This window comes from Malus domestica, chromosome 16 (assembly GCF_042453785.1).
Source record: "Malus domestica chromosome 16, GDT2T_hap1".
In the NCBI taxonomy this organism is placed as follows: Eukaryota; Viridiplantae; Streptophyta; class Magnoliopsida; order Rosales; family Rosaceae; genus Malus; species Malus domestica.
Window position 1 is genome coordinate 9955335 of NC_091676.1, and position 12748 is coordinate 9968082.

Here is a 12748-nt window from a genome sequence, read left to right on the forward strand (position 1 = left end):
TCCTCAGAGCCTTCTTCTCTGGGAGTTTGTTGTTCAGGTAACCCAGCTTCAACCACATCCCATAGATCGTAGGCTATGAGAATGGTTTCCATTTTAATGGCCCAAAAATCGTAGTTTGATCCATTAAATTGTGGTGTTCGTAAATCACCACCAGATGTGCTCGATCCAGCCATTTCTTGAGCTAGAATACAAAGAGTCACAATAAAAGAACCACCTTTAAGGTTTTCTGTTTTTTTTTTTTCCGGAGTTGGATTTCTCTCACAGTATAACGCCCTTTCTTCGGAATCAGACCAATAGCTCTGATACCATGTTTGAAATGGTACCAGGCATATCGATTAGGTTGATAAAAAGGATTGAAACTTTGAGCAAGGGTTTGAAGAAATTTGTTTCTTTCAAGAGAGAGAGGGAAGAGCAAGAGTCGATGTATTTTTCATATATCTCAAAAGACAAATTACAAAAGACTATATCTTTTTACAGCCAGTCTAAAATCAGATCCTACATCTAGGAACCTAGAACTCCTCTCCGACCATAAATGGTTATTGGAGGATATCATCCATCCACTTGGAAGAAGATGGGAAGGCTCAGTCCAATTAACAAGACAAAAGAAAGAAAAACACCAGCTGTAACTTTCTTAAACTAGTAAAAGAAACTAGCCGTTGAATTTCAATGGCTACTCCTGATTTAGTAAAGTCTTAATTTCTTCACATTTCTCAGCTCCTTTTTTATTTCATCTGCAGGTTTAGCTTCTGCAGGGTAACTTCTAAAGCAAGAATGCAGCTTAATTCTCAACAGATACTAGGCTGGAAACAAATTGATATATCTCACTTACTATTGAATATTTATCTGATTGCCTGAATTCCTCAGTTTCCTTGGAGAAAGAATATCTGACCTGCATATATGCAAAGATTGTCAATCAACTACATATGCAAAGGTTATTACGTTGTTTAAACAACAGTTTCTTTCCAACTATTTATAGGCTATCCTTACAGAGCCCGAGGTAGCCTGACTGGAGTTCATATGCTTTTGCAGTTCTAGTTGTAATTCATCTACTTCCCTGCGGACCCAAAAACATAAGAGGATAATGAGCAATGCCGACATGTCATTTTTCACCAAAACAGCGAAAGACATTTGCCTTCACATGGTTAATATGATAGGTTTAAATTGTATCAATAGCAGCAGAAAGTAACTAGACAAATTATGGTAATAGAATGTCCACATATATGGCTGTCAAGTAGTGACAGGACCAGTGTTTATCATGTGGAGGAAGGATGAGATACCTTTCTGCCGTATGTTTTTGGTAGCCAGGGAGAGGAGCAGGATTATAGTGGAAACTTAGAGAACACGATGAAATTAATCGATTAAAAAGAAATAAAGCAGATCCAAAATGCATTAAAAAGTGTATTTTGATGAAGAAGTATACCAAATCAGTTTAGAATTCATGATCCTGCAATCTTCCAGTTCCCTTATGGTATCACTATTCTGCACTCTTCAAAGAAAGCACATTAAGAATCCGAGGTTTCTAAAAGGTCATATGTATTATTATTAACCAAAAGGTGTTTTCCAACCTGATTTTCATTCGAGCATGGAAGATTTCCTTCAAGTGTATCCAGAAGCTGCACATAAAACATGTTTTAGATAGCCACCTTAGAGTGCATGAGGCAGTTTTGGAAGGAGGAGAATTTTATGGACCTGATTGCGTAATTCTGATACTTCAGCTAACAATGTTTCTCGCTCTCCATGCTCGTGAAAGTTTTGGTACCTGGCATGAAGAATAATGAAAAATGAGTCACTGCCACCCAAAAAGAAGACAAAGAGCAACCATCTACAGAATTGAGCAATATACAAATTACAATTTAAGTTGCTCGAGAAGTCTAAAGTTCTCCGCTGCATATCGGGTCAATTCTGGATTGCTATCAATTCTTGCTTGAAGCAGCTGAATCTCTTCCAGTAAAGCCTTGTTCTCCTCCATCAGATACTTCTCAGCAGACAACATTCCATCCGTCAACAGTTCAAGTTGTTTGATTTTGTCCTCCCGAAACCTTAGCATCACTTCAGCATGTCCAACATCCTCCTCTCTTTGGCAAACCTGCAGAAATACCACGTCAATAATAAATCACATCACTTACTGCTATTTAGACATTAATAATCATGAAAAACCTTTACACAGAATAGTCAAGAACTTAACAGAGATAGGAAACCATATATAACTACTTATAGCAAAACACACCAAGTTGTTCATGTGTTCAATTTCAGGCACCAACTTCTGGACTTCAATTTCTGCCATCTTTTCCCTTCTTAGGGCACCAACTAAAACCGTCATCATGCTTTTCATCTGTTAAATTTGTGTTAGAATGCATTTCCATAGTGGCATTGCGTCATACAATTTTTCTATAGATGGAAAAACCTATGAGATATGAGATCAGTTTTTGTGAATCTATGATCTTAAATGAACAAATAAGTCTTGCTTTAAGAGTACTTTGGGGCTAAAACCGGTGTGAGGAAACTAGTGGTTGTGTCTTGTGTGGTAGATCTTGCATAATGTACGTGTTTCTCAATATGGTAATTTGTGTGGCTCCGACACCAATTCACAAGCAATGTATGTTCATGCATGCCATTGGATTAGCCATAAAATTGCTTTTTGTGTGCAATTTGGTTGCTGTATATTTTTGTAAATGTTTCCACTTGATGAAGATATTATTAAGTTTAGTTCAAGTACGCAGGATTCGTATAAAAACACACGCGCGCGCACAAAAATAGTCACTGGTCAGGGTCTGGCTGTAGTGTTTGGTTTCTTCTTGATTTTTCGGTCGGATTGGTGTCTTCTTCTTGATTTTTCGGTCGGATTGGTGTCTTTTTGATAGGACTACTGAGCCGTCACTGTTGGGATGACACGTAAGCCATCCACATCAGCCCATGTCAGTAGTCTGTTAGAATCGTTGGAAGACTGTTAAGAGTTAGTTAACCGACTTGGGTATAAAAGAATAGTTGTAATCCATTTGTATCTCAGTGTGAAATAATACAAAGAACAAATTCTCTTTCTCCCTCGAGTGTTCATCTTTCTCTTCCTAATTCTCTCTAGTCACTGCATTTCAATTCTTCTGTTCTGGTTATCATGATCGCCCGGACGATCATTGGTGTACTCGTCTTCCGCTGAAGCATACAGACAGAAGATCTTTCTTGGGGTTCTTCAATCTGGGTTTCTTCACCGCTCATTGCTATGGGCAATTTATTGGTTAGAAAAAAGGAAAAAGATAGAGCCGCAGAGAGAGTGGAAGATTCTGCGAACCCCTTTCAAAGAATTACAAAGTACGCAGGATCCAGCCTCAAAAATTCGTCAATACAAGGTCTTACGGCCATTCTATGGAATGCTGCCTGCACAACCTTCTCCTCCGCCATTCTGAAACTTCAGTGGGCACTGCAAGCAATAGAGAAATACAACCACCTTGAAGGCCGTGTGTTGGAGTCCCTCTCATGCAGCATCGCTGGAATGCTGGCCTCCTGCGCAACATTGTTGTTTGTGGTACACGCAACCAGAAGACCCCCCCTCCCACCCCCTGCACCGGCACCGGAGGCCCCTGCCCCCCTCCCACCCTCTCCACAAGATTTCAACTCGGACCACTTGCTCCGGTGGAGGGGGGCGAAGGGGGGCAGGGGCCTCCGGTGCCGGTGCAGGGGGTGGGAGGGGGGTTTTTCTGGTTGCGTGTACCACAAACAACAATGTTGCGCAGGAGGCCAGCATTCCAGCGATGCTGCATGAGAGGGACTCCAACACACGGCCTTCAAGGTGGTTGTATTTCTCTATTGCTTGCAGTGCCCACGGAAGTTTCAGAATGGCGGAGGAGAAGGTTGTGCAGGCAGCATTCCATAGAATGGCCGTAAGACCTTGTATTGACGAATTTTTGAGGCTGGATCCTGCGTACTTTGTAATTCTTTGAAAGGGGTTCGCAGAATCTTCCACTCTCTCTGCGGCTCTATCTTTTTCCTTTTTTCTAACCAATAAATTGCCCATAGCAATGAGCGGTGAAGAAACCCAGATTGAAGAACCCCAAGAAATATCTTCTGTCTGTATGCTTCAGCGGAAGACGAGTACACCAATGATCGTCCGGGCGATCATGATAACCAGAACAGAAGAATTGAAATGCAGTGACTAGAGAGAATTAGGAAGAGAAAGATGAACACTCGAGGGAGAAAGAGAATTTGTTCTTTGTATTATTTCACACTGAGATACAAATGGATTACAACTATTCTTTTATACCCAAGTCGGTTAACTAACTCTTAACAGTCTTCCAACGATTCTAACAGACTACTGACATGGGCTGATGTGGATGGCTTACGTGTCATCCCAACAGTGACGGCTCAGTAGTCCTATCAAAAAGACACCAATCCGACCGAAAAATCAAGAAGAAGACACCAATCCGACCGAAAAATCAAGAAGAAACCAAACACTACAGCCAGACCCTGACCAGTGACTATTTTTGTGCGCGCGCGTGTGTTTTTATACGAATCCTGCGTACTTGAACTAAACTTAATAATATCTTCATCAAGTGGAAACATTTACAAAAATATACAGCAACCAAATTGCACACAAAAAGCAATTTTATGGCTAATCCAATGGCATGCATGAACATACATTGCTTGTGAATTGGTGTCGGAGCCACACAAATTACCATATTGAGAAACACGTACATTATGCAAGATCTACCACACAAGACACAACCACTAGTTTCCTCACACCGGTTTTAGCCCCAAAGTACTCTTAAAGCAAGACTTATTTGTTCATTTAAGATCATAGATTCACAAAAACTGATCTCATATCTCATAGGTTTTTCCATCTATAGAAAAATTGTATGACGCAATGCCACTATGGAAATGCATTCTAACACAAATTTAACAGATGAAAAGCATGATGACGGTTTTAGTTGGTGCCCTAAGAAGGGAAAAGATGGCAGAAATTGAAGTCCAGAAGTTGGTGCCTGAAATTGAACACATGAACAACTTGGTGTGTTTTGCTATAAGTAGTTATATATGGTTTCCTATCTCTGTTAAGTTCTTGACTATTCTGTGTAAAGGTTTTTCATGATTATTAATGTCTAAATAGCAGTAAGTGATGTGATTTATTATTGACGTGGTATTTCTGCAGGTTTGCCAAAGAGAGGAGGATGTTGGACATGCTGAAGTGATGCTAAGGTTTCGGGAGGACAAAATCAAACAACTTGAACTGTTGACGGATGGAATGTTGTCTGCTGAGAAGTATCTGATGGAGGAGAACAAGGCTTTACTGGAAGAGATTCAGCTGCTTCAAGCAAGAATTGATAGCAATCCAGAATTGACCCGATATGCTGCGGAGAACTTTAGACTTCTCGAGCAACTTAAATTGTAATTTGTATATTGCTCAATTCTGTAGATGGTTGCTCTTTGTCTTCTTTTTGGGTGGCAGTGACTCATTTTGCATTATTCTTCATGCCAGGTACCAAAACTTTCACGAGCATGGAGAGCGAGAAACATTGTTAGCTGAAGTATCAGAATTACGCAATCAGGTCCATAAAATTCTCCTCCTTCCAAAACTGCCTCATGCACTCTAAGGTGGCTATCTAAAACATGTTTTATGTGCAGCTTCTGGATACACTTGAAGGAAATCTTCCATGCTCGAATGAAAATCAGGTTGGAAAACACCTTTTGGTTAATAATAATACATATGACCTTTTAGAAACCTCGGATTCTTAATGTGCTTTCTTTGAAGAGTGCAGAATAGTGATACCATAAGGGAACTGGAAGATTGCAGGATCATGAATTCTAAACTGATTTGGTATACTTCTTCATCAAAATACACTTTTTAATGCATTTTGGATCTGCTTTATTTCTTTTTAATCGATTAATTTCATCGTGTTCTCTAAGTTTCCACTATAATCCTGCTCCTCTCCCTGGCTACCAAAAACATACGGCAGAAAGGTATCTCATCCTTCCTCCACATGATAAACACTGGTCCTGTCACTACTTGACAGCCATATATGTGGACATTCTATTACCATAATTTGTCTAGTTACTTTCTGCTGCTATTGATACAATTTAAACCTATCATATTAACCATGTGAAGGCAAATGTCTTTCGCTGTTTTGGTGAAAAATGACATGTCGGCATTGCTCATTATCCTCTTATGTTTTTGGGTCCGCAGGGAAGTAGATGAATTACAACTAGAACTGCAAAAGCATATGAACTCCAGTCAGGCTACCTCGGGCTCTGTAAGGATAGCCTATAAATAGTTGGAAAGAAACTGTTGTTTAAACAACGTAATAACCTTTGCATATGTAGTTGATTGACAATCTTTGCATATATGCAGGTCAGATATTCTTTCTCCAAGGAAACTGAGGAATTCAGGCAATCAGATAAATATTCAATAGTAAGTGAGATATATCAATTTGTTTCCAGCCTAGTATCCAATTAGTTTACGTCGGAGACCATTCTTCAAATACTGGAGTTATTTTCAATTTACATTATTATTTTTTATCTTTGTTGCTATATCCCAGTTCATTTTATGTGCAAGTAAACAAAAGCTATCCATGCCATGATTTCACGTTGTGTTTCACTTTTCTACCTTGTGCTTGGAAATTTGCCACTTCCATTCTTGCACGCTTCATTTTACTCAAAAGAAAACAGAAGGACTCACTCACGGCAGCGAGAAGAAATTCTGCAGCTTGTTATTCATTTTAAATGAGCTAGAGAGCAACTAGTTCTAGACAGATTATAACCTACATAGACATCACGTTGTGTTGCACTTTGCCTTCTTCTTGGAATCAAATTTATGATTGGCAACCACTTTTCAGGTTGAAACCTTGTCTATAAGAAGTGACTCTGGAGATGAAATAGCATCTTACACTTAGGTATGTGATGAGTTTCTACAAAACCATTTGATTCATGTAGATCTAAATGTAGGTGATGATACTCAAAAAAGAGTAATTGAATGCTAGATTTGTTGTGCTAGGATAGCACCAAACCTTATGGAACCAACTCAAGCTAACCCACAGGAAATTTATCAAATGAAAATGCAAGAACAAAATATTAAAGACACCAAGATTTTAACGAGGTTCCTCAACAGTCAGTGTAACTGGAGTACGTCATCGGAGCAGTAGGAGCTCACCCAATAATCCACTATCAACCAAATGGGAGTTTACAAAGTGTTGGCAATCTCATAACCCAAAAGCCCAATACACCCAATAGCTCTCACACACCACAGAAACAAATAGAGAAAGAAATATAATGTATAATTTCTTCTCTACACATATAGCTCAAAGCTATTACAACAACAATTATGATGGATGATTGCTAACCAAAAAAAAAAAAAAAGCACTTTCTTCTTCTCTTCAACGAAGGGTTGCTGCACCCTCTCTATTTTTTGATGCTTTGCAGCTTGCACTCCTTTTTTTTGCAGCTCTCTCCTCACTCTTCTCTAAAACAAAATGAGCTTTTTTTTCTCCCACTCTTATTGCACCAACCGAACCCTTATTCTTTTCTTTAAGAAAAAGCCAAAGAGACATCATCATCACCCAATAAAAAATTAAAAAACATCATCATGACCATCAACTTTTCTTTTCAACAAACATAATCATGATGCCTCCTCATCATGATGTCTTTCATCTTTTTTTATTTTGGTTTGTTTATTAGCCGAAAGTTGTTTTGTTTTGTTGTCCACTTGGCCACAATTCAACAAGATTGTTGCGGGTTCATTTAATAATTGTGTTACATCATGTGTAGGAGGAAAGCTGCAGATACATGGAAGTCTCACGCAACAAGGACAAATTAGAAATCCAATCTGAGCTGAAACGTGTCATTTTCTGAAATCAGGTGATTTACATAAAGAAAACGAGGGCATGATAATGACGATCACTGAAGACGTTGAGAGGAAGGCTTTGCAAGCTAAGCTGGACAAAATGGCTACGGACCTTGAGGAGGTGAGGTTACTTAATAGCCACTTTCAAGAGGATCAGCTGTTACAGTTGTCTCACCAGAAACAAACCGAAACAGTCTGCGAACAGGTTGAGATGGAGACAGCGAGAACAATTCTTCGTTTAAGAGGTTGCTGCCCTTCAGTTTGAACTTGATGAGAACAATTCTACCATTAGTGCAAAGGGAACCAGTTTTTTGTTGCTATATTTCTTGTGAATCCGTTTGATCATCATCGTATTATTACTACTATGCTCTGCGTACTCAATTTTTTTGTCGGTTTTGGGACATATGCTTAATGTATTCTGCTGCTTACAGGTCAGAGACAAAATTGGAGATTTCATAAAGGGCGTATTTTCTAAATTCCAGGGTACGAATGTCCAAATATGGATTACGAAACGTATCGTACAGTGTAATACTGTGATTAGCTATGTAATGATTAGTTAGGTACATGCTCTTGTTGCTGTGGAAGTTTGCATTCCTGATTTTCTTTTGCAGATTTGGATTTTAGTTTCCTGGAAATGAACCCATTTACCTTGGTTGATGGTGAACCTTATGTTAGGAATGTCGGTACTACAAGGTAGAGAATGCACAAGGTAAAGTAGAAAATGAACACCAAGAATTTATGTGGTTTGGCAATTTATGCCTACGTCCACCAAACAAGGATCAATCTTCACTATATGAAAAAGATGAATACAACAAGAGTAGTCTTACCAAGGCAAAGACAAGGCTTGATGGATACAAGAAAGTATAACACACACTTTCTATCACTCTAAACTTCACTCACACAATGTGTAGTAGAACACTCTCACTCTCACTCTTGGAGTGGAACTCTAGCTTTGGACTTGATCCTTTGCTACTCACTCTTGGTTCTCAATTGGTTACATCACACCCATATTTATAGATGAGGGCTTGGCATTCTACTAGTTTCTAGTTCCTTCTTCAAACCTCTAGTATAGAAAAATCTAGACTAGCCACATACTTGTAGCTTCTAGATCTTTCCATTTGCAACCAAGGAAGCTAGTACTCTCTAGCTTCTTCCATCAATTTAATAACATGCTAGAATTGTCTAGCAAGCTCCAGCCTCATCTCTTGCTTACTAGAATAATCTAGAACATTGATCATGGGCTGGACCATATACCAACAATCTCCCCCTCCAGTTCATGAGGGAGGAATTCCGATCATGACTCCAAGTTACCTGGAGTTCATCCCAGCAGCCTTAATGCAGAATTCCAACTTTGATTTTGTGACTACCTTTGTCAACATGTCTGAAGAATTATTATCGGTATGAATCTTCTTCAGCTGTAGCAACTTGTTCTCGATAGCGTCTCTAATCCAGTGATAACGAATATCAATGTGCTTAGTGCGTGAATGATATGTAGTGTTCTTGCTCAAATCCAGAGCACTCTGACTATCACAATAAACGCCATAATCACTTTGCTTCAAACCCAACTCTTGGAGAAACCGCTTCAGCCACAACAACTCCTTGCATGCTTCTGTAGCGGCTATGTATTCAGCCTCGGTTGTGGACAAAGCAATGCACTTTTGTAACTTGGATTGCCAAGACACGGCTCCCCCTGCAAAAGTAAACAAGTACCCAGACGTAGATTTTCTACCATCCAGGTCACCTCCCATGTCAGCATCTGTAAATCCTTCCAAGATTGGTTTGGAACCGCCAAAGCACAAGCACATCTTAGAAGTCCCCTTCAAATATCTGAGAATCCACTTAACAGCTTCCCAGTGGTCCTTCCCTGGATTAGAGAGAAACCTGCTCACCACACCTACTGCATGAGCAATATCTGGCCGTGTGCACACCATTGCATACATGATACTTCCTACTGCTGAAGAGTAGGGAACAACTGCCATTTTCTCCTTTTCTTCATATGTTTTTGGACACGACTCTTTGCTCAACTTGATATGATTGGCTAAAGGTGAGCTTACCGATTTGGCTGCTTTCATGTTGAACCTTTCAAGCACCCGTTCAACATACTTTTCTTGTGACAGCCACAACTTTTTGGATTTTCTGTCACGAATTATATCCATGCCCAAAATCTGCTTGGCTGGCCCTAAGTCCTTCATGTCAAAGGACTTAGATAACTCTTCTTTGAGCTTTTTAATCATAGAGGTATCTTGTCCGACAATCAACATGTCATCAACATAAAGCAATAAGATGATGAATTTACCTCCAGAAAATTGTTTGATATAGACACAAGAGTCAGCATGAGTTCTCTTGTACCCATTACTCACCATGAATAAGTTGAACTTCTTATTCCACTGTCTCGGAGCCTGCTTAAGACCATATAAGCTTTTCTTGAGCTTGCACACCAAATTTTCTTTACCTTTGACTTCAAAGCCTTTGGGTTGCTCCATGTATATCTCCTCTTCCAAATTGCCGTGGAGAAATGCAGTTTTAACATCTAACTGCTCGAGCTCAAGATCCATACTTGCTGCCATACCAAGGATAACTCGAATGGAAGTCATCTTCACCACCGGTGAGAAAATCTCATCGAAGTCAACTCCTTTCTTTTGACCAAAACCTTTGACAACCAAATGAGCCTTGTACCTTGTCATGTTGTCGTCTCTTTTCAATTTGAACACCCACTTGTTTTTCAATGCTTTCCTGCCCTTTGGAAGCTCCACCAGCTCATAGGTATCATTCTTTGATAAGGAATCCATCTCCGACTCCATTGCCTTCATCCATTTGTCACTGTCGTTATGAGCTATGGCCTCCTCATATGTTTCAGGCTCTCCATAATTAGTCAACATGATATACTCTGATGAAGAATACTTGGTAGATGGTCTTCGACTTCTAATGGATCTTCTGACCTGATCTTCATTCTCTTGTAGGGCTGGAGGCTCCCCCTGATTGGGTTCTCCTTGAATCTGCTCTTCTTGACTAGGCTCCACCTGATCAGCAATCTCATGGTCTGGCACATCTTGATCAGGCTCCCCCTGATCAGCATTATCTGGTTCTGCAGGCACTTCATTGGCAGCTGCTTCAGGGATGTCATTGTGACTTTCTTCATCTGAAGCTAATGGATCAACTCCTCTGTCTGCGCCATCTGGTTGTGCTTCTTTATCCGAATCCCCAATTGTTTGATCTTCATAAAAGACCACGTCTCTACTTCGAATAAACTTCTTCTGGTATGGGTCCCATAATCTGTAACCAAAATCTTCATCGCCATAACCAAGAAAGATGCACGGTGTAGCTTTGTAGTCTAACTTCGATCTCTGCTCTTTGGGCACATGCACAAAAGCTTTACAGCCAAACACTTTCAGATGAGAGTAAGACACATCATTACCAGCCCATACTCTCTCTGGAACATCAAGACCTAATGGTACTGATGGAGATCGGTTGATCAAATAGCAGGCTGTCCTTACAGCTTCACCCCAGAACTGCTTAGATAACTTTGCAGTCCTCAGCATACACCTGACTTTCTCCATGATGGTTCGGTTCATTCTTTCAGCAACACCATTATGTTGTGGAGTTCCAGGAACTGTCTTCTCATGACGTATGCCATGTTTCACACAATACTCTCTAAACTGGTGAGATGTGTACTCGCCGCCGTTGTCGCTACGAAGGCACTTAAGAGGTTTCCCAATTTCCCTCTCCACCATGGCATGGAACTCCTGGAATGTCTGAAACACCTGGTCTTTGGATTTCAACAAATACACCCAAACCTTTCGTGAAGCATCATCAATATAAGTAACAAAATATTTATTTCTTCCGAGTGACTCGACTTCCATGGGACCACACACATCTGAATAAACAAGATCTAACAAATTTCCTTTCCTTGTAGATGGAATCGAAAAACTAATTCTTCTTTGTTTTCCTAATAAACAGTGCTCACAAGAGTTTAACGACGTACCTTTGGCAAAGGGCATGTGAGACTTCTTTGCCAAAACCTGTAGGCCTTTCTCGCTCATGTGACCTAGCCTCTTATGCCACAAGTCTAGAGATGAGTCCTCCACAGCATTCAACTCACCTTTCAAAACCTTGGCATTTGACCGGTACAACGTACAACAAAGTCGTGCTCTTGCTACCACCATTAAGCCTTTAGTAAGCTTCAATTTTCCTTCGCCAATATGGTGATAATATCCTTGTCGATCAAGGGTACCGATGGATATCAGATTGAGACGTATATCAGGAATATGTCTCACATCTTTCAACATCAATTGGTAGCCGAGATTAGTTCTTAGACATATATCACCAATTCCAAGAATTTTGGAATAGCTTTCATTCCCCATCTTCACTATGCCAAAGTCACCTTCTTTGTATGTACTGAAGAACTCCCGTTTGGACGTAGCATGGAAGGAAGCTCCATTGTCAAAGATCCATTCAATGTCTCTGTCTGAGTTGCCCATATGCAGACATTCACCAACAGACAATATTTCTGGTACATCACCACATATGACAGCAGTGGTATTGCCAGTATCATCTTTCTTCTGATTGTTTCCTTCCCTTTGCTCTCTCTTCCAAACTCGACAATTTTTCTTCATATGGCCTTCTTTGCCACAATGGTGGCATGCACCCCTGAACCTTGACTTAGATCGGCTAGGACTCCTGCCATGACCTCTAGGCCCTCTACTCTTGCTTCTTCCGCGGTTCTCTGTGACAAATACTTGGCTGCTATCTGTGCCAGAAGTCTTTCTCCTTGTTTCTTCATTGAGCATGCTATTTTTAACATTATCAAGGGTAAGAACACCATTAGAAGCAGAGTTACTTATACTCACCATAAAGGTTTCCCAACTGTCTGGCAAGGATCCAAGTAACAAGAGCGCTTGTAGCTCGTCCTCGATCGTCATTTTC

The 12748-nt window shown here is 40.2% G+C and overlaps 1 protein-coding gene and 1 long non-coding RNA gene across 2 annotated transcripts; both read left to right on the plus strand.

The window, feature by feature from the left end:
* Nucleotides 1-5598: 5598 nt before the first annotated feature.
* On the plus strand, nt 5599-7976 carry LOC139192989 (kinesin-like protein KIN-12C). Its single transcript, XM_070815939.1, has 5 exons — nt 5599-5661; nt 5748-5806; nt 6173-6239; nt 6338-6397; nt 7750-7976. Exons 1-5 carry the CDS (start codon nt 5599-5601, stop codon nt 7831-7833), a joined length of 333 nt encoding a protein of 110 aa, XP_070672040.1. The 3' UTR covers nt 7834-7976.
* A 192-nt stretch (nt 7977-8168) lies between these two features.
* LOC139192718 (uncharacterized) lies at nt 8169-8494 on the plus strand. Its single transcript, XR_011577063.1, has 2 exons — nt 8169-8308; nt 8437-8494. It is a non-coding gene; the product is annotated as an uncharacterized lncRNA (long non-coding RNA).
* Nucleotides 8495-12748: the final 4254 nt, after the last annotated feature.